Here is a 23,384-nt window from a genome sequence, read left to right as displayed (position 1 = left end):
TTTCCATTGGGAAGGGGTGGGAAAAGGCAAGAGGAATCAGAAAACAAGGGTAAAATATGTTATTTGCCACTTTACCCTTTAGTCACTGTTAAAATAAATCAGGGTTTACACAGAGATCAAAAGTAAATGTGTTTCACCATTCTGTTGACTGATGTACAGGACAAACATTACTCTGCTTTAGTCTTGTCAGTGATTTAAACTTTATGCATAAGCTTAGGGGAAGGGAAATCATTTGGTTAGATATGGACAGAGTACAAATCTTCAGAGAATACAAGGCTCTGAAGGAAACTCCAATGAAAAGTTCACAAATCTGTGAATTTTCAAGGAAACTCTTTCAAAAAGGTGGTCAATCTGCTGTGAAAATGGTATTTCTTTTGAAGAAAAGATGTTAAAATCATCATCACTGCTGCTAAGTTTTCCAATGTAAAATTTAAAATGAGAACATTTTCTGAAGCAAAAAAGCAAGTGCTTTCATGCAATAAGGATTAGGACTATAGAATTCAATGGCAATCATGATTTTTGTTGGTGGTCACTGAGTACCACCTTAATGAAGAGAATAATAAAGATATGACATAATTAGAAGTTCTGCTGTGCCATAGGAAATATGTGTGGAACAGAAGTGTGAGCTGAGCTGGGCTATATTTCCATAGCACACATTTTAATTAGTAATGCTTAAGAGCCTAAGCAAGCTTGGAATATGGTACCAAGGGGAAAAAAAAAACCCACTTTTTTTCCATGTAAGTGGGATTCAGCAAATACTTTATATTGTAGATCTATCCTGGCTTAGTAAAAATTAAACAGATTGTGTAATATTTTAAAGGAGCAGTCTTTTTTCTTTTTTTTTTAATAGTAAAAAATCTGTCTCTTTAAAAAAAGGTATTCCATCAGCTATGTCAAGCTAACATAAGTAACAAGAATAAATAGTTTCATTCATGCAAGTAATCGTGTTTGCTTTAATGCAAAGTTTCTCCAAGCACTAATTCTCATGTGTCTAATTATTTGTCAGATTAGATCCTGTAACTTCCATTTTTTTTGTGCATTTTCTGTGATGTTCTGAATTTGAGCACAGTAAGTACTAACAATCTTGATGGGGAGCATCTTAGAAAGCAACATTAAGTGATAATACTTGAGCTTATTTGCAGGATTTTTCAAGGACACTATTAAGAAATGAATAGCATAGTGTCAGATTTGCAGCTGGTGTAAATCAAAATAGTTCTGCTGCTACTCAAGTGCCATGCTGATTTAAGCAGCTGATATTTAGGATTTGAATTAGTTCGTAAGAGTCAAGTGAAAAAAACTACTCAATTATGCTTTCAAATTGGTGAATGGGCAGAGTAGGTGATGGAGGTCCTCAAGAGAGGAAAGCAAGACACATATCTTGCAACACTTTAGACAAGGTCTGGTTTGTGCTTTCACACTCCTGCCAACCTGTCCTCTCCCTTTTTCCCTGGCTGGCAGCAACCACTGCCAAAGCAGTTTAACACGTGCTGCTGCTACCACCAAATAACACAGCAACACCAGCCTCCCTTTTGCTGCCATCTCATACCTTTTCCTGGGATAACAGAAATCCTTTATTTATCATTCCTCTTCCCGCTGCTAGAGCAGCTATGATTGGATCCACAATGTCCACATGCAGCCACTGGGATGTGAACTTCTATAAACTTGCTAATCTTAAATAGGGATCATTTGTTTCAGAATGGTTTTGGCTCTGGTGTGCACACTTTACAGCTGTCCTTGGGCCGTGGCAAGGACGATGAAAATAAAAGCTGTGTCATGCTTTCAGATGTTCGTTTGTGTCCTCCCTACATTCCATAGTCTCGATCTGTGTAAGTTGTCATGATAGAAAGGAATTTGTGATTCTGGTGCCATTAATATTTTTTTCCTGCATTAAGAATATTGCCAAGTTTGCACTTTAATCCCTTCTGCTGACAGCTAGTTTTCACAATGTCTTGATTTAGTTCTCTTTTTTATTATTATAATTCCAGGTAGAAATGTTTTAATTTATCATTCACTAGGCATCCTGCATGTGGCCAGGAGGTTAAAAAAGAACTTGGAAAGGCATTGCTGAGGAAAAGTTCACTAACACTGTATTTTGGATGACATACAGGGTACTACTATATTTTCTTCCCAATTTTGCAAGAAATGCAAAATACAGCATAATCCTTTCAGGACACTTGCCTTTCCTAATCCTCACATCTGGCATAGATCTCCTAAATGATGATCCAACCTTATCTTTTATGACTCTAGGGTGCTGCAGAGCTACAGCTCTGCGGTCGCAAAAGGTAACTGTCAGAACTTCTGCCTTCTGTCTGAGTTTCATTCTCACAATGACAGATTCAAACTTTATGATCCTCCCTGGGCAAAGGACAGCCCTTCTGGGCTCCTCATGGACATTTCAAAAGTCCTGACTCAGTTTGCTTGTTACCAGTGAAAGCAGCTATACTGTGCTCGTACTTAGCCCTGCCTATTACCACAGCCACACTGTCAGCCTGCAAGTGAGGCAGAATTTAAACTGTGCCTTGTACTGTATTTTTCCCAACCCTGGAATATTAGTGGCTCTGAGGGGACCATGTCCTCTTCTGCAGGCAGTCTAGGGTAAAGTTAACCCATTGTGATATATGGGAGGGACTCTCTGCTCTTAAGTGCTCAGCCCGAGCTCAAACAGTGATGGACTGTCAGTCATTCGTCCCCAGTGAAATGAGAGTTTTCATAGATGAGTCTTTAAGGCTGAATTGTAAAGGAATAATAGAATTCTCTACTTCTCATTTCTAACCCCTGGAGATCCAGCAGATATGCCCATCTGGGAAACAAATGCCCATTAGCATCACTTCACTGCACAGCACCACTTTGACTTAGAGGTTGGCAGTCAGAAGAATTTACAGGAAGGTACCTGGGGATATATGATTCCTAGTATATGCCACAGACACAGAGACTCAGGTGCTTTTCCCAACAGGATCTACCTGGATGCTGCCAAGATAAATTTCCTTTCATGAACTGGATGCTGGCACTGCCAGCCCTTAATCAGACTCATATAGCTTAATAGGAGAATATTCTGGAAGCTCAAGGGGATATCTCTGGCAGTAATCCAGTACAACTACTACACACACCATCCGCTCTAAGTTATGTTCAATATTTTCCATATTAACCTGAAATTACCCTCATTAATGGGCAAGATGTAACAGTAAAGTAAGACCAAGTTTATTTAACAGTGTGAAGGTACAGGGAACTGCATATGTGGGCACACGGATAAAGAAAGGCAATTTTCCTTGCAGCCACCTCATGTTTTAACTTAGCTTCAATGTCTTGTGCTCTGTTCAGCCACCTGTGAAAATCAAGAAAGTTCCAGGATGGTGCACACTGATGTCACAGTTCAGGAAAAGCAACCTCTAGGCTGTAGGATAAAAGGTGAATAGCAAACCTGACAAGGAGTTCTTTCTGGAAACCCCACTGAAAATAAATGCATCTGCAGGTGTTTCTTGTAGCTTTGTCTTAATAAATCAGTTTTAATCAGAATGTCAATTCATAACTCTCTGGCTAATGAAATGCTACATAATGCACTTCTTGTATTAGGTTATCAAATGAAGTCCCTTACTAGATTAACTGAGAGTAACTTTGTTGCAAATAAACATAGTTCTTATAATAAAAATGACTCTTCTGAGCATAAACAGTTTGAGTAATATATAAATTTAAGATCAGTACAGAACAACCATATTCTAATCAGAAAAGACTGCGTGAAAGAATGCAGTCTATCATTGTTAGAGCTGAGATAGACAAGCAAGACAATAAATTGAAGGATAACAATGCAGTTTGTGCACTGGGGCCATAATCACAGCTTGGTAATCATAATGTATTCTATTTATTGTTCATTTCCACTGTTTTTCTTATGGAAAATAATGTTCCAGTGCTGTCTGAGATTTCCATTTCTATTTTAAAACAAGGAAATTAATGATTTGTGTTCTGGAAAAACAGTGGGGCAGAATGACAATGGAAAGATAATTTGCTGTTAAAAAAGTAATGAGAAATGTTAGTGTAATTTTGGTTGGGATGCATTTAATTATCAATAAACTCGTTGATCTCAGCTTTATTAGACATGATAGAAGTTTTCAGGGAAAACTTCTTCATTTTGAAGGTCTAGTGGAGTTGGTAGAGTCCTCCAGTAAGTTGGTGCAGCTGGATGACTTGGTCGCAGAAGCCGGGCAGTTACCTCAAGTCTCTTCCAGTATAGATAGAAGAATTATGAGATAAACCAAAATGTGCACCAACTTTTGCTGCTGTAGGTAATGTGGTTATGTACCTCCCATAGGTTAGTGGGAGCTCATTAGCCATAACTAGAAATCACTTAGAAATCCTCAGGCAAAAGAAGGTGCAGTGTAGAAACTCAGAGTGCTGAGGACACTCAGGCTCTGGGCCATTCTTGCAGGTTTAAATGAGGTGAAGCTTTCCACTCACTAATTGCAGGAGAGGAAATTTATGTGATGTATTAAATGAAAATCTTCAGTAGATGCTCAGAATTTCTGTAAAACCCTGGAGTCAAATGAAGAACTGATGTTTCCTCTGCCAGCCACAAGCAGTGTTCAGTACCCCACCCTTGTTTATTCTGTCTCAGTGTTTCCTGAAGTCTATTTCTCCCTCACACAAATGATGTTTGGTGAAAGCTTTTTTTTTTTTGTGTGTGTGTGTTACATTATCATTAAGGCTCATTACTCATTGAAAAAACCTGGAGAAAATTGTCAAAACTTGCAGGTGGGTGGGAAGCTCATATTCAAAAGTATATTAATGAGCATTAGTTCATGAGTTCACCCAACACTTTAGAACAGGAATGTGGTGTAGCACTGATAGTCTACAGAACCAGCAGGGCTGCTGGCAGGCTTTGTTTCTGGCTAAGGCCTTGCCTTAGCTCCAGTGCTCTGGAAGTGTCAAGTTCTCCTTAGGGCAGCAGCAGGTGTTGTGAAAGTGGTGGAATTTTCCTGGGAGGAGCAGATGGCACTTCTTTCCTCTGACATTACTGCTAGGTTTGATTCTCTTGGTAAATGACCATGGAAAGAATCAGGTGGAGATAGGATGGAGGTTGTCTACAGGTCGGAGTCTGCCATCTCCTTCTGCTGGCAGGATAGCTGCACAAGGGACAGTTGGAGTTTCTTCAGGAAAATGGCCAGAAAAGCCCCAACCAAAAGATATCAGTGGAATTCTGATTTTGAGAGGGCAAATTTTCTTTTGTTCCTTAGCCCTACTGAGAAGTCTGCCTTTACTGCACTGAGAATGGTCAGAACAATCACAGCATTTGACCCTTCATCTTTAATTACAGGTCACAGTATTTCACCTCAAACATGCATTTAGTAAAAGCAAAATAGGGTAACCCAGATTCATCCCCTTACTATAAAAGCAGAGTTAATCTTTGCTTTCAACTGTGATTTAAAAGAAAGTAGCCACAAGTGCGTTGTAGAAACCTAATTTGATAAGGGTGTTTTGGGAACAGCTACCTCGATCAAGCTCTACATCCAGGGCAGCTGAGTGGGCATAGAAGAGCCCAAAATGTGCCTGACAGGGAGAGGTGACTTTCAGCTCTTGAGAAATTTTTAATACTGATAGTAAGATTAACAGGCTTTTGAATTTGTGTGTAGGCATCTGAATTTGACCAAAATCCAGCCTGGGTACTCAAGGGCATTTTGGAATCTGAGACTTGTGTATTGTTAATAAATCAAGTAACTCAGAAAATAACCAAAGAATTTAGGAAAAGCACCTGAAGCTGAGAGCAAATGAAGATGTGAATACTTGTAGTATAACAGTATGAATTTTATGTTTTCTCCTTTTCTGTATCTCTTACCTCTTCAGAGGACATAGTCTTTTTTTTTTTTTTTTTCTCCTCTCCTCTGAAGTCTTGCACATTAAAAATCCAGAAAAGCGGCTGTTTACATTCTGAGTCTGGTCCTAATCCTGTTGCAACAACAGATTTTATTGTTTATTTGCCAATTCGTCTAGCTTAGTTTATGCAGAATTCACCAGATTAATGCTGTTTTAATAATATGACTAAAAACAAAGTTTAAATTGACATAATTAATTAATACAACAAAAAAGAGTAATTTGAGCTGTTTGTGAAGAAGAACTGAAGTTTTATTTATAACGAATTCTTGTAAGTACAAGTAAGACCATTTTAGTTTGGAAACATTACAGTGATTAATACATAGCTATTTGCATTTTAATACTTGATTTATATATCAGATCTGTATTTGTGCACACTGTCAAACTTTATTCTGTTCTTGTCAAAATACTTATTGCTTCTGACAGGTGTAACATGCTCACATTAATCCTTAATTCCTTTATTCAATTTTCTAATTGCTTTTTTGGCATGAGTTTGGAGCCATTTAGTCTTACGTGAACTATTTTTCTTATGGTATAATAATGCACTTTTAAAAATTGGATGCACCTAACTTAGAATGTTGAAGAAAATATATAGAGGATATTACTTAGTACTGAAAATCAAAAGTTTTATAGCACTTCTGAGAGGCACCACTTCTTGGAATACAGATAGAACCAAAACACTTTATACTTTTCATCTTCCCGTATTCACAGTATTAAATATTTTCATAGATACAAATTGATGGTGAAGTTTCAGTGCATTTTGGCCAAGGAGATGCTGAACACTTAGAGCAGCTCCATGAACATCCCCTGAGTCATCGTGGTCCTGCTCTTCTCACCTCTTCAGGCCACTGCTCTCTGCTGCCCATCCCACCCACCAAGGGGGACAGAATCCACTTCCCAGCTTCTTCTTGGTCTGCACTCTTAAAGCTGATCAGCTCTCTTTTTCCCAAACAGACAAGTACAGTAATGCAAGATTTGCACAGCTTTTTGATACTTAAATAAATACTCCCACCTGTTTTGCTGCTTTCTTTTATAAAGCATGAATATGGCACACACTGGCATATGTTCTTCTGCCAACAATGGTAATACTGTCATCTGTTCTTTGTGTAGGAAAAAGAAAGCTAGCCCAAACTTATTTCTTACAGAAACAGATCCAGAAGAATCTTCCCAAAGCTTGGTATTTCCTCATAAGCTCACCCAGGTAGCTGAACTTCGGCTACATCTTTATAGGACTTTCAGAAAAAGATTGTGAGAATGTAGAACCTTTAATAAAAATCTAGGAACCCATGAAGATGACTCCTGATACTTATTTTCTGTGAATAAATGCATGACTACACACTTAAATTGTGGATAAAACTTTATCTATTTGGTTTTTATTGCCTGATTTAATCCCTATCCTCTCCACTTATTTCTTCTTTCTATATACTCTGGGTTGCTCTTCTATTCTCGCTATCAATAATAATATGTGTTCTTTGACCCTTTTATTCCTTCATAGTTTTATGCCACGTTCTTTTTCACCTTCCCAGCTGACACACTTTCCGTCATAGTGTGTGTAAAAAAGGGAATATAGGAGTAAAAGTTTATCAAAGAAGTGTTTGTTTTTTATGTCTTCTACTGATAAAGTTTTATTAATCTGTGATTGTCATTTGAGGTTTTGGCAAAAAATGTAAGTCACTTTCTCTTGTGGGGGAAAAAAAGAGTAATTCTAGAAAGTAAATCATGGTAGCTTACTGCTCTGGGCAAACAAACTTGTGCCTTATCTCTTCCAAAAAACCCGTGGAAAATGCATGATAAATGGCACATTTCAGAGAACATGTTATGTCACTGTGAAATAACTTTGATTCATGATTATGTATTTATCTTTAAACAACTGACAAACCTTAGGGTATCTAAATTATTATCATTTGCTATATGCTACTGTGTTATTTTGCTAGGGAACCTGAAGGATGTGAGGTCAGATAAGACATCTGCTTTTGCAGTCATGATTTTTTTATAAAGAATAAATAAGCACAAAATTCTTACTGTATTTTACTTTTGGATGAAGTCCTTTGAAAAAATATTTTTTCAGAAATCATTTCCTCCAATTGTGTTTTGAAGAGCATTAGTATAAACTTCAGACAGAAAAGGATGGGGCCTGTTGATTAAAGGGTTTATATTACACAACAAAAGAAAATATCAACATTTGGACTTATAATAAAGTAATCACCAAATTAAAATTCATAGTGGTAAATTTGTTCCTTCCAGTTGTGTGTTTGCATGAACTGTTCTGAATTACATTTAAAAATTAGGATTTCATTTTCTCTGTGTTTTCAAATAGTTGTTTGATTTGCTGTTGTGACAAGTCAGGAAAGATGACTTAAAAGCTCTATTGCTTGCATTAGTAACACCAGCTGAAGCTTTTGGGGCTTTAGTGTCCTATTTCATCATTTGGTAAAGTTTTAGTTGAATGTAAGTTGTCCTTTGCTATGTCATGGCAATTTTAAATTAGATGTCATTCTGCACCCAAGTTCTTTAATGCTGTCACTTTAAAAGAATCTACAGAAATGCCTTTTAAATATGACCATGAAATTTTAAAAAAAAGTTTATTTATCTATTTTTCAATTTATTGCTATATTCTGTTTCCTTATCTTCACTGAGCAGTAATAAATGTTGGTTACTTGGAGGTAGAAAAATAGAAAATGATAATTGCTTTACATGATGGAAGTGCCTTTGTTTTCCTTATATCAAGTACTTTGCAGTGTATTTAACTTGGCTAAACTATCATTTTTTCTTAGAATACTTGAATCAGTTGACATTTATGTATACATTGCATTTTGTATGTAAATAGAAAGTTTTCTGGCTTTGAATTTTGAATCAAAATGTTGAACTCATATTTTGCCTTGGAACATGACAGACATTTAGAAAATTTACAAACAGAAAAAGAAATAAATGCTTATGCTGATTTTGACCTAATGTTTTTAGAAGTGTCTTTAGTGCTTGACTAAGTGTTTAAGCTCTCAAAAGTGAAATGCCTATCTCTGAGTGAGCACAAAACTTGGAAACATGGAAATGCAGAAACATTGTAAATTTTCATCTTAGAAAATTATTATTCTCTGGCTTCATAGACGGCTTTGCTTTTTTTCCCAGCTCCTCCTGTCCTTGGTAAATCGAGAACAGTATGGCAGCAACCATTTAGTTGAAAACTAACTGCAAATTAAATTATCTATACAGGTAATGAGAGTTTGGTAACAGCACAAACCCCCTGCCATCAAAGCCACTGCTATCATAGCTTTATATAAGATGAAACAAGGTAATAATCACACAGGCAACATTTTCAGAGAGTTTCTAAGTATATGTAAATATAGTGGCACTGCAGCTATTTTTTTTTTGCATATGCAAAAAGAATCAGGAAGGTTCTGCCTTGAAGAAATCCTTTGCTTACCAGGACAGATAGGGAGAAGGCAGAATTCCTGGTCTGGGGACTTCAAGAGGGATTGACTATCTTTAGCTGTTGGTATATAATAGATTTGCTCTCATTTTATAGTTTTGGCATTAGGCAGGCTAGGTAATGGATGCTGTTGAAACACAATTCTTTCACGTGGATACTTCTTAATAGAGATGGGGAAGTTAGCTACTCGCAGATACCAGTGTGTATATCAAAAGGTTTTGCTGTTTTCTAAGCTTTAATTTGATATTACTACATTTAGTAAGCTATAAAATTCAGTAAAATTTTGTTGTCTTTATGATATTTTAGTTTATTTTTTTGTTGTTTTGTTAGATCTGCAGCGTGGGCTGTCAGAGCCCATTTTTAAGTTGATTAACATGGTTCGGACAATCTGTTTGAATGGAAAGAACCAATTAGGAAAAAATATCTTCCTGCTATTACAGTGTGCCTTAAAATAAAAGATGCACAGGTAAAAATGGAATGGGAATCTCAAAGGTGTCTTCCTTTTCCAGGGTGCTCCTAAGCCGATTGCCATTGAGCCGTGCTCAGGAAACAGAGCCGCCGTCCTGACGGTGTTTTTGTGTCTGCCCAGGGGACCATCGGGAGTTCCACCACCCGGGCAGTCAGGTAAGGCTGCTGTGGTGGGTGTTGTGTCTGTCTCCTTCTACACACTCTGCCTGAGCAAAATCACCCTCACAGATCCAAAATAATAGCACAGCAGATGGATACGAGGAGCTGCCCAGTGAAGCTGATGTTAAGTTTAGCCCCAACGTTTAATTTTTCCTGGGAATTTGGTGCCATGTCCAAATAAAAAGCCCAGTGGTTAAGCCAGCCACATTTCATTAGGACTTCCTGAAGCATTACCTGTGCATGTCAATATGCTCCACCATTATCTCTCAGGGAAAAAAATTCATATACAGCCACTTCCATGGTTTCAGTTCAAGCATCTGTAAAAGAGGCTGTACAGGGAAAACGAATGAGTATTTTCACTTCAGGCTAAAATTTAGTGCAGTCTAGTTTGCACCATAAATCCCAACACTTTGCTGGCCAGGACTCAATTAAAATACTAGTATTTCCCAGAATGCCTGTCAGATAAAACCTGGAATTGTGTGAGTGAATGCTTCCATAGGGAGGTGTTCACTTTGGAAATGATCCCAGCTCATTTTAAAGTAGCACTTGCATTATCTGGAAGGACTTCTTGTGGTGATCCACCTTCTATGCTAGATCATTGTACAAAAACATTCTCATAAAATACTTCCTAAACAGGAGGTACCTACCTACACCTTTAAAATCCTTTAAGTAACTGCCCACAATGATGTAATGTAACAGAGCCATGACAAGAAAGTGAAGACAGAATGTGACACTGCACATGTGACCAGTTTATTCATTCAGAATTCACTGCAGCTGGAGCCAAATTGAACACCTTTGTAAGGAATAGTAGATTGCATGGTATGTGCCCAAAAAGCAGGAATAAACCAGAAAATATGCTTTCAGGCTAGCTTTTATTATTAAGAGCCAAAAAAGATATCCTTTTAACCTTCAAAAACCCATTTAAGAGATTAAAAAGTATTGAGTAATGATGAGGGTAAACTCAGTTGACTTATGCTGGAAATAAGCTCAGCCGGGTGTTCTTCTTTTGGCCTGATCACTATCTGTTATTTATTTGGGAGTTTTAGTTCCTTTTTTGAGGGCGAGGGGTGTTAAATTTTCTTCCCTCTGAGTTCTGAGATGAGGACTTCGTTCTTAAAATGCTGTTTATGGCTTGGAATATCATTTTTGGAAGTGCTATGAAAATAAAAGTGTTACTGATGCTTTGTCAAATACATTTCCTGGAAGAAATACATAAATGTAAGTGCTCTGAAGAGAGCAATGAGAGAGGAAGGATGTTTAGCTTATTCCCTGTTCATGTTTTAAGGAAATGAAAAAGAAATGAAGGTGTTTATAGTCATGCAACAAGAAAACATTATGAAAGGAAATTAAAAGTAATTGTTGAAATTGAGGCTTAAGATGTTTTTGGAGGGAGTTTTTTTGTTGTTTTCAAATTTACCTATGATGTGCGTCTTGACAGTAAAAATGTATTCATTTAGTTTCTTCATAATCAGCTTCTATTTGCCATATAAAGGAGCCTTTGAAAAGTAATTGCTGATATTTGCTGTGTGCAAAGCATGGAAGGGATAGGTTTTCTTGAAACAGGACTTGGGTTCAACAACATGTCAGATGTGTCACTCAGCTTGTTTCTCAGCCTGTGAAAGAATACACCTCCTTTTTAAACATGTTATGTTCTGTCTTCTCCATCAGCTTCCATCAGCTTTATTTGAACTACCATTCCTCCATTTGTTATAATGGTATCTGTCAGCCACTTGTGTTCAAAAATATATAAATGTTTTAGTTCTACAACTTTCACTTTTTTCAGGGTCAAAAGTGAATAGAAATGCTTGAGATGTTCCACCATGCTGGGTTATCCACTAGAGTATATTAGATTATGTGGCTATAATAATTTTTTTCTTGCGCATAATGAGTTTTGGCACTTGTGGATTGCTGTATGTAACCATGCCTAGGCTAGGCAGGAGCTATTATGCAAGTTTTTTGGCATACCTGTAGCTCTACTAATTCACTCCATTCCTGTCCTGCAGCACTACCTGCTGCTTCTTCCCTGGGCGGCCTGGGAGCAGGTGCTGTGAACACTGCCATGCTTTTTGGAAATGATACGCAAACTTTGAGCAGCACACACGTCCTCTATGCAGTTGGTTCTCCTTATGACCTAAGTTAGACAAAACCAGTGATACTGAGGTGGATGGAAATCATGTGCTCGGTAATTATATCTTGCAAAGTAATATTAGAATCCTCTATTACTTGCACACAGCCATTTTCCAGCTTGTTGGGATCATTCTAGGATAAAACTGACAGTGTGTCAAACTCTTTGTTTAAATGATATGTCAATGATACTCTTTCCCAGTTCACAATGGGAGAGTGTGGGTTTCATTCCTTCTATACATACGTCCCAAATATAAGAAGGGAATGCCTGTATTTCTATTGCCCTGCATAACATTTTCTCCAAAACTGAGGAAGCAAATTCTTTACATAAATAACTAATTTATGCTCCGCTGAAGTTCTTAGTTGTATCCCTAATTTTTTAAGCTGAGTTTGAGTTTTACTTTTCTGCGTTTTACATTAACAAATATTTTGTTGAAAAAGATCTCTGAATATTAAAAAACCCAAAAAACCAACAAACAAATGAATAAACTAAACCCTAATGTAAAGGTTACTCTTTGTGCAGCATATGTTCTATACTTCACCTTTATCAGCAGCTGGAAGAAAAGCTGAAGCTACAGATGGTGGGCTTTGGCCAAAGGCTATGCATGGAAAAAACTTCTCTAGGAGAGACCATATGTCCCAGTGGAGGTCTGCGTGTTCTCTGCTTCCTGTAGAAAATACTCATAACTTTACAGACTTTCAACAGTACTGTTTATTTATTTACAGTATTGCTCTAAGTGCTAATTGGATAAATTAAACAGATAAACCACTTAATCTGTGATTTAAGATAGATTTTATACAGATTGATTACATAGATTCAGTCAAAATATTGATAAAAATGAATTTATTGAAAAAAAAAGAAGCACTAGTCATTGTGATTCATGTTTTTAAAAGGGATTTTTCAATGAAGCAGCTATTTGTAGAATTAAATATCCTGCAAATCTGGAAAGTCACAAAATGTTGCCATCATGGTAACATGGTTAGGTGTTTCACAGCAGACCTTCCATTTCCTTTTGGGTGTAAGCAAACAATTCAGTTACACTTCTCCAAAGTAACCACTGTTTTTAAATGAAAGAAATTAGAACCAAAGTATCAATTAGAATGATCAATTAAAAACATTAAGTTAAATTTCTCAGTTTGGATTGACTGATAGAATGTGTGCTTTCCTTCATTCTTCGACTGTCTCATTCACTGCATTGTACCTGTGTAATCAGACCAAAATTAGAGGGTTCAGAAAAGTAGCAATTGTCTGTAGGATTCTCATGTATATCAATACAAATGCATCAGTGCAGTGCATATGTGACTTACAAGTTTTATGATACACTGGAAGCTAGAGATCATCTTTTACTGCTGTAGTGTCTGACCCCATGCTTTAAATAGCTTAAACTCTTCTTAATATCAAAGCAGATCTAATAATGAGAGCAGCTGCAACCAGATCTCTAGAAAGAACTAAATTGTGCATCACAAAGGGGATTGAACAGAACAAGTTAGACCAAAAAAAGAGGATAATATATAACTTAATGCAGAAAAAGTGCCTATGAATTATCAGCAGTGGAAGGCCCAAGAATAACTCCTTCAAGGTCTTCATACAGCTCTGGTGATATATTGAGCAATACAGAAAGAATGGCTTGGTAATGTGATAAATTTTGTTAAAAGTACTGTGACCATGTCATCATTACTACTAAAGCCAGCTAAATCCCATGCTTTGAGGTATTGAGTTACTGTACAGTAAGTTTATAAAACAATGTTTGCATCATTCTTGGAAAGGGCCACTTTGTGCTATAAAGCACAAAGAGAAATGAGAATATTAAACCATTTCAAAAGAATTCAGAATCAATGGGTGTAACTTCTGAATTATTTACAGATTATTTTACTTCCATACAGCAGCACTTTCTCATCTACCAAGAGGGCAAAAGTGATAGAGCACCCAGCTGAGGAGCTTCCCTATTGAGGCAGTGGGCTGAATGGTCTCTGCAGGTGTGCACAAACAAGTCCCTCTATTAAACCTTAGTGGATCTCTAACACCTCAATGGTGATGACTGGGTGAGGTGAATCTAACTTAATCCATAAAATAACACTTGGAAATTAAATGGAAATTGAAATGAAAGACTGTGTGCAGTATTCCGTTGTTATAAGTATAAATTAGAGTGGCAGGCCCCTGAACAGTCCTATCTGAAAGTTCCTGTCTGATATCCTTGACTCAAAACAGAATTTTGTGTAATTCTGGCCGTGCTAGCTGTGGCATTCAATCCTACTTAATCAGCAAGCTACAGTAGGATCACGGAATCAATAAAGCTACCATGCCATCTGCCTTCCCTGTCCTCACCATCATAATGAATAATGACTCATTAAGTGTTCTACAAGACAATTAGCTCTGGTTGAAAACAGTAACAAGGCTTTCTTGATTATATTTATAATTTTCTCTGATTAAAATACAAAAAATCTAGTGCATATCATAAGAGGCGCATTAACATAAATATGAATTAACTAATAGTTTTTATAGAGTATTATACTTAATTATATTGCTCACTTTTCCTGATCCTTGGAAACAAAACCATAGCTTATGGCTTTTCATTTGTAGAATGGCTTCATATGTGTACCTATCTCAGTATGCAGAACTGGTTGCAGACATACCTGGGCATGCAAGTCCCATGAATTTCTACCTGCTACAAACACATTCCTTTGCTCAGTCCTTTCATACTTGCAAAATAACCCAATAAAGTCAGTAGTGCTACAAGGATGAGTATAGATTTTCCTGTAGAAAAATATCAGTAAAAGATGTAGCAGAAAATACACTAATTAAGACACACAGAGGAGGGTTGAATCTCTGCCTTAGTGAAAAAAAACTATGAATACTGAAAGTGGGGAGAAGAAGAGTGAGGGTAGACATAGAAACGGGAGGATATTCACAACAGGTTATTTAAATTCCTAAACTTCTAAAAAAGAAACCTCAAATTGATATTGCAAAAGGAGAAAGGAACTCTGAAAAATGATAGATGTCTAGATAAGGACAAACATAGCTCTGCATTCTGTTTTTCCCAGCTGGCTTATCAGGCCCTACAAAGTAACATGCTACTTTTTATTTAAGCAAGCGTATTTCTGTGCATCATCCTGTTCTTTGTTCTGTAGCAATCAGCTTCTCTAGATTGAATGTTGTCTCTCCTTTGTAATTTTGTAGACAGAATATTGGCTTATTTTTGTTATTTTCTGTTTTATTGACATTGATTCACCAGAGTATATTTTATATTTGTAATCTAACAGTACTGTTTAGGTAGGATAAAGTGGCATGGAAACAGAGAAAACATTACAAAAAACCAGAAAAACTAATTATACAACACCCCTAAAAAAGACACTTCCCCCATCATGAATAGCAAGATTTTTCAAATAATGAAATATCAAAAAAAAATCATCTTAATTCTCTTATTTCTTCTGAAGTCCCAACATGCAACTAGAAATAAGTGAAACTACGTATTACACAAAATTTACACAAAAAAACAGTGCAGATGTCTAGAACTTGTATTAAAATACAGGGGTGAGTCAAACATTTTATTTATTCAAAGTTGCACAGTCATGTTCATTTGACCAGAAGCTCTACAGATGAGCTGGAATATTATAAAAGACTCAGTGAGGAACAGAAATGTTCAAGTTTCCTTTTACTGTTTAGACTGTGTGAATACTGGGTTTAATCTTTCTCTCTAACCTAAGGCATGACTATAGCATTTTTTATAGAAATGTAATTTTAGTAATTGTGTTGAGGGGTACTCCATATTAGTTACCAACATGATGCCAGTTAAATGCTCAAAAAAAAAAAAAATAGAAAACATTAACATTGTGGGAGAAAATCAAAATGGTCTTTGTAAAAGTTTTAATGACTGCAACTAAAACTAAACTCCTAATTAGTATATTAAGCAGGAACTTCAACTTACTGACACTGAGAGACTGTAAAATCTGGGGTTCTTTTCAGTTAACTGGAGATGCTTAACAAAATAGCTCTAAGACTTGGTGTAAACTAAAATCATCTATTCCCAAGATCATTTTACTGAAGGAGTTGCTTCCTTTTGAGCAGTAAGGCCTATTTTTGGAGTGACTATTTTCTGCTTAATTCTGTCCTTCTGCACTGCATCAAATGAGGGAGCAGACTGTGTTTATGGTATTGACACTGTGAAAAGAACACAGTGGTAAGTGGCAGATGGTGCTGATGATTACTTAAAAAATATTTATGGCAATAGCAAAAACAAAGTAGATAATAAGAGTTGCTAGCAACCACCACCCCTACTCCAGCCCAAACCCAAAGCAATTACTTCTGAAATGTGCAGGATAAAGTCTACTTGAAAATTACAGAAGTTCTTAGCACAGAAAGCTTTCTAAGTGATGAAGAATGAGGTATTGATTTTGTCTGGTCCTTTACAGAATTTTAGGTGGTTCTGTAATGAATTAGTTTTTACATCATTCTAGCCATAGAAACTTGATTCCTTTAAATTCTGAAGAACATACTTGAAAAGGACATAAACATTTTGATATGAAGAACATGCAGTATAATGTTAGCAATGTGTCTTCCCCACATCTTGGCAAAAGTAACTTATTGATTGGACAGTAAAACCTGCATGCTGCGGAGCCATCAGCTGAAAAAGAGTGAAAAGGAAAAAAAAGAGCAGGAGAATAGAGGAGGTGGAGATGGTTGTTTTACAACTTTATCACTGGATTTCCTGCCCTAGAGGGACTCAATAAAATGAGACATATTAATAAAAACTGTTAAGTACTGTGAACATTTCTTTGACAACTAGTCATTCATTGTTCAATCCAAAACTGTCACTGTTTCTCCAGAGTGTTAGAAATACTTTTTTCTTTTTTCTTTTGGAGTTTTTTGCAGCTTTATTTGCTTAAAGGGAACTGAAAGAATGTCTGAAGAGGGTGTAAAATTGTGAACACTGTGAAGTGTAAGTGCAGCCATGTCCATCTCTTCCCCTGGTTGAGAAGGTCTGGGGATGTTGTCTGAGCTATTGTCAGGTTGCATCCAGGTGACAATTTGGTGGTTTCCTCTCCCCTATTGTCATGGGAATAGAGAAGCGATGATGAATGCTCATGATCCAAACAGAAGCACTAGAATCCAAACCTTCAAATCAAAGGCTCTACCCTGGAAAGAAACACCATCTCTCAGCCATACCTGCCTGCTCACTGTCAGCTGCAGTACTTGGGGTTCTGCTATTTTCATCCGTCACCCACAATGTTTTAGCACAGCAATCGTATCTTGTCTCCACCTTCATTTTGCCAAGGCAAACGAGGTCTGCTTGAAACCTGTTCCTCAGTCTTCTGAACACCTTTGTAGCACTTTGTCCCAGTTTCAGCTTAAGTTGATCTCATTTCACCTTGCATGACCAGGTTGTACTCAGAGTGCCATGTGAAGTCCCATCTGGCATTGCCCGATGGCATTAACATTTTGTTGCTGTATTCCTTTTAACATTTACTTTTTTAAAACTATTTTTTCCCCAGCCAACTTATTTTTTTCCTTAAACTGTAAACTTTTAGAGTATAACTTTCTGCTTGTTTTCAAAATACATGGCTTTGAATTTTGCTGTTCAATCTGATTACATGTATATTCCTCAAGTTCTTGGAGTCATGCATCTCTTTCTGGATTATCTTCTATGCCTTCTCTGTATTGATGATACATAGTGATGTTTGTTATGATTGAATTTAATTACTTTAATTCCAAGCTTTTTAATGAAAACAAAAATGAACAGTAAAAAGATTGACTCTTGTTTCCATGTTATACATTCATCAGCCTTCTTTCTCCTCAAAACTATTCTTTGTTTTCTCTCCTTCATGACATTATTCACTTTCCATAACTCCTCTACCTTCTCTTTTTATAGTTTATCTGTTGATAAATTCTCACAGTATTAGATTTCATAAATCTAGAAAATATTCTGCATATTCTTACCCAGAAAGTCATTTAACTTATTGTAGAAAACTATCAGGGTGTTCTGGCACAATCTTTGATGAAATGTTGCATTTTGACCTGTTTTCCATTTACCTGCCTTTAATTATTCCTTCTTGCAAAGTACCTCATAGCTGAGTCTGATTAATAGATCAGTAAATAACAATATATTTTTCCTTGAATCTAGACAATATTTAGTTTGAAAGAAACAGCAGTTACTGTTCTCAATTTGTGTGCAACTGACATGACAGATTATTAAATTTCCATGTTACCAGCCTTTGTTTTCTGGTATTCTTACAGAATTAGTGTTCTGATTACCCTAATGTCATTTCATAAAACTTCTGTTTCTTCTGTTTCCATATCCTCATTCCATTATCCATATTGATGGCACCGTCTTTGATAAACATTATCTCCCTCCTTGAAAACCATCAAATTCACTCCTGGGACATCTAGAAAATACCTGATCTCTGCTTCATTTTTTTCTACATAATGGCTCTGTCCTGCTTGGTCTCTTAGTTACATACAGTGAAAACCTTTAGATGTTTGTTTTACTAAACCTTTGCAAGGTCTAACTCATCTTGACTTTAGACAATTCTTATTTGGCTCTTACTTGTCTTTGCCTGTAAAAGACAGCCTACTTTGTTGCTTGATGCTTTTTAGCCATTTTCATAGGCTTTCTAAATTTAAAAAGCTGTAAACTTAGGTCTTCAAATTTGATTGTCTCCCAGGCAGAGTCTTAGGCCCCTGCAAGGCTAAGCTTTCCCTAGTTGAAAGAAATCATAGTGTGCTTTTCTTCTTTTGCCATGAATGCTACAGATGTCGACAAAGGAAAGGAAAAGAAATAAAAACATTATAAAGGCAACTAACAAATATGGGAAGTTCTCACTTGACAATTTTGCTGAGAGGGGTTATACAATACTTATGTGGGTTTTAATGGAAATCTCATGGGAAAAACATCTTTCAATAGTGTGATTTATTTTACACAAGTGGAAACATTGATGATCAGATAATGTAAAGCAGCATTTTGTTCTTCTTCTCTTAGCACAAAGTGTTTCTCACATGGAAAATAGGCAGCAGGCCCATGTGAATGTACACCTCAGCCTCACAGAGCACCTTTTTAAAATTTTGTGCTGTTAAACTGAGGATTCAACAGATGTCTAGTCAGAAGTGCAAAATTAGGTAAAGTGAACAAATCCCTGTTCAAGTGATGTACTGGATGATAAGTGTCCTTCCTATGTGAAATTGGTGGTCTGGTTTTATATTCAGTCAACACATACTGTGTGGAGCAGATGGCTTACAGCTAAATTAGAACCATAAACCTTTCAAAGTTAAAGTTACATATGAATTAAATCTTTCAGCAGGGGTCCCATCACCTATTTCTCCTTACTCTAACTTTGAATTCCTTGAAAAGCAGCTTTTTTTTCTTTAATCAACAGAAGTCAATCTTCAACTAAAAAGAGTTGCATTGAGATCTGTCCTGATTCTTAGTCCTGGCATCATGGAAAGTTTCGTTCATTACTGGGACAATGCAATTGCCCATAATCTACCTTCCCATGTTTATTTTATAACACTCTTGGAGTAAGATGCTTCTACTGCCTATTTTTGGGATAAAGCTGTCCAAAATTATACAGAGACCAATCAGATTTATCATGCTTTGGCGTTTGATGGCATCCATCTGTTTATTTACAAAACTGCTAAAGACTTATTGAGTTACTAGACTACAGAGAAAATAAATTGAGTTATCATATGTAGTTAAATTCAGTCCTTGCATCTGCTGTCTTTCCAGCCTGTATGGTGTTTTCTGAAATTATACTGGCTTGCAGACCCAGGCTTCAGGAATACATTTACTTCACAGCCTTTTTATGCCATTTCAAGTGATTTTCTAATGCAGGAGCAATTTGTGGTTCAGGAAAATGTTGACAGAAGAATGTCAGGGCTTTCTGTTGTTAGCAGTTTAAAAGCATGATAGGGAGAGTTCTTTCTTAAAAGTAACTCTTAAAAGTTTGGAGTTGCTCAATTTCTAGCATAATTTGATCTAGCCCCTTTCAATCAATATTGCACAGCTATTGTAGAAGGCTAGGTTTAAAGCTTATGGGCACAAATAAACTAATATTATTAGTAAGTATAAAACACTTTCAAGATGAGGGATGGTGCTCTATGTATTCAATTACTATTGTGAGTACAAACAAAAAGAAGTAAGGTTTAAAGTTCAAATCTTTCTGTTAGGAAAACTGAGTAGCAAACTGAGGAAATACATCGTAAAGGGATACTTCAGTTCCTGTAGCAAGAGTGAGTGTGCAACAGTGAACTCAATTATTGCCCACATCTTTCTGTTTGTGGATGAACTGCTCCATAACAATGAAATCACTGGAAATGTCCTTCTGAAGGAACTTGTCTGAACCCAGCAAAGGTATTAAGTCAGAGCACCCACAGGTAGCTGGGAACCCTGGCTCTGTGTTAATTGGGTCATGATTGTTAGAGAAGGGTTGTTGCTTGTTACGACAAATCTCTCACTGTGATAAATTCTCAACTTCTCTTATTTGTATGCCTTGCATAGTTCTGCTTCATAATTTTGGAACTGAGAGGTACAGGGAATATAGTCCAGAGGGATGCCCATGTCAGCTCCTTTCCTGTATGGATACAGCAGATCCAGGTCAGTGCTGCCTGTACAAGACCAGGGTTGAGTTCTGCATCTCCCTGCACTATCCTTTAGCATCTAAGTATGGCACTGTGCCTACATACAGCACCAGCTAAATGGTGCATCCAGATGACTAAGTCTTTGTGGGACATGAAATGGGGAACAGTGTAGAAACCACCAAATGCTGTTTCTGGAATGATTTGGAGCCTAGCAAGGCTGTCAGAACTTGTACAGCCTGGTGAATCATGCCTGACTGCAGAGCTGCTCAAGGATTTCTGCAGGATGCACTACTCTGTACCAGCACTACATGGGTGGGTTTCTCTCATATCCTGTCTGCAATTGCATAGGTTAAAAAAATAATAATAATACCAAAAAAAAAAAAAGGTTGGAAGTTGATTTTTCTGCTCTTTCTTACAAAATACAGTAAATATTAAGGGCTGCAGAAAACAATGAGAAGAAATAAGTTTAGGCATGCAGAATTAGCAGGTTCATAAAATGAAACCAGGCTGTTGAAAAGAATTATTTAAAAATAATTCCAAACTAAAAATCCAAGAATCAGTTAAATCTATTAAAAAAATGAAAATAAGTAAAATATGAAATAAGATGAAACTAGGCTTCTCTGAATGTTACTGGACCTGGCAAGTAAGTTATACACTAAACTGCATATATTTTTCATACTGGAGAAAATGAGCTTGACTGATGATAGCTAGTTAGTCTGGAAAAATGCCAGACTAAACAATCCATCCAAAAGAGGGACATTTTAAACTAGCACCTGTATGGGAATCACTTCTGAAAGAATCCCTCTTTATAAACCTACTCTTTCTAAAATGTTTGGGTCTGAAAAATGTTAGTATTAAGTGAATCCTCCAAATTGCTAAGCAGGAAGTATGGATCTGAACAGCAGCTGAAAAAGGCTCTTGTCACTTTAAGTCTTTCATTTCAAGAGAGTTGACTTGAGTGCTCAAAACGTGCTAGGGTGTAAGGGAAAAATTAAAAAGAGAATTACAATGGCAAACTATATTTAGGATTGAGAGTGACTCAACATGAAATGATCAAGGAAAATTTAGAATGACAATGATTCTACCTTTTTCACCCATCCTGTGCTTAATTTGTACTATTTATATATGTATTTATTACCTGTAATTCACGATTCAATGGTACACGGTCTAAAGTGTCTTTTATCAAGTACTCAGTGTCCTCAGCTTCTTTTGAGTGCATCTGACTGTAAGTGGGACGTAAAATATCTGGTGCCTTGCCACAGGGCAAACCCTGGAAGGCAGTATAGTTGGATTGCAGTGATCAAAGGGTAGCCTTCCTTATCCTCGCCCTCTGACAGTGATGTACCAGCATGAAACCCATAGCTGCAGTTCAAGGCTTCCATGCTTGTCCCTGGGAGCATCATTCAGGGCACTTTTCCAGGTACAAAACTGCATCAGGCTTGTGGCATCCGTTCCCCCACAACCCTTCCCCTTCCTCAGTGTTTGCAGCTGTATCTGCCTCTCACTCCTTAGGCTCAAATGCACACAACAGCGGGCTCAGCAGAACTTGCTCTGTAGTGAAACAGTTTCACAGACTAGAGGTGAAAGTTTTAGGTGGCTGATTGTAGTTAATCATATCAAAAAGTGAGAAAATTCTTGTGGGGACTTGCACCTACTGGAATGTGCACCTGAAGTAGATTTTAGCCCTTGCTCTGCAAGCCAGATCCCCGTGTGCTTGTGGATACATCGTCTTTCTCTATGCTCTCTGTAAAATGGGAATGCTACTTTGTGAGGATGTTGTGGGAATAAATGAGCAATGTTTGAGTTGTTCTCAGATTCATTGTCGTAAGTGTAATAGAAAAAAATCCAAACAATAGTTCATAGCATGGTTTAGTGCATAATACCATTCATTAATTTCCAGATCCCTGCATTGCCTCAGCAGAAAGGTTTGAGTCAAGGGTAAAAACTCTTCACTATTTGTTGTTGAAATTTCAGATCAGTATCTCTATATATAAGATACCCTGTTGTTTTGTTTTGTTTTCCCCAGGGAAGAGCAGATTAATCTGTTATTTTTTCTGCAGATAAATGATTCCTGTCAAATATACTCATGCAGGAATCTTTGTCCGCAATAGAGAAATACTGATTAGTCATCATGATAAAGAATCTTTGGTAGCACATTGCAGCTGGTAGTACACAAAGAAGTTTTTGTAGAGATATTTTGGTTACCTAAAAATGTATCAATATGCAAAAGGCATAAAAAGTTTCACTACAAACTATTAGAGCATGATACATTAAATTCAAGAATAGGCTGCATCTTTTCCTGGGGAAGCAGTGAAAGAATGCTGGTCATAAAGTAAAAAATCATCTAAGTATAAATGTGAGCTTCAGATGAAATTTTCTTTACAATTTCTGGAGACTGTAATTATTAAATTTCTAATTTGAATTATTTGAAGAAATAACCTTTGAATAAATTCTATTTGCATTTGTATATGTAGAGGATGAAAATAATGGGGAGTTGTTTTTCAGAAAGCAGCAAACCATGGCTGGCAGCACAGGGAGCCACATCCTGAGCTGTGTCAGAACGTTGTTCTGACTGATATGGAAGAAGAGTTATGTGTAGCTTTAAATGGTGCCTTAGATTAAAATTAAAATCTATCATTTAATTTACTGTTTTCTGATGATTTAAGAATATATGCTCGGAATAATATTTAGAGTAGAGAAAGCTCTAATTTATGTGAAACAGTGCATTAAAAGCAGTTACTCATCCACCTAAGAAACATTATCAGCTACCCATCAGCT

At 36.7% G+C, this 23,384-nt stretch overlaps 1 protein-coding gene across 3 annotated transcripts in view; it reads left to right on the top strand.

Moving 5' to 3' along the window:
- ATRNL1 (attractin like 1) overlaps positions 1–23,384 on the top strand; it is a 440,327-nt gene that overhangs the window by 378,501 nt on the left and 38,442 nt on the right. For all 3 annotated transcript variants that reach the window (XR_005602196.1, XM_039554022.1, XM_010412925.4), the window contains one exon: positions 9,796–9,910. Coding sequence is in view for 2 of the 3 variants with exons in the window: in XM_039554022.1 (XP_039409956.1) it covers positions 9,796–9,910 (115 nt within the window). In the remaining variant the exon portion in view is untranslated. The remainder of the gene's footprint in view (positions 1–9,795; positions 9,911–23,384) is intronic.

The sequence above is a fragment of the Corvus cornix genome, chromosome 6, assembly GCF_000738735.6.
Source record: "Corvus cornix cornix isolate S_Up_H32 chromosome 6, ASM73873v5, whole genome shotgun sequence".
In the NCBI taxonomy this organism is placed as follows: Eukaryota; Metazoa; Chordata; class Aves; order Passeriformes; family Corvidae; genus Corvus; species Corvus cornix.
This window is presented reverse-complemented; position numbering and strand designations above follow the sequence as displayed.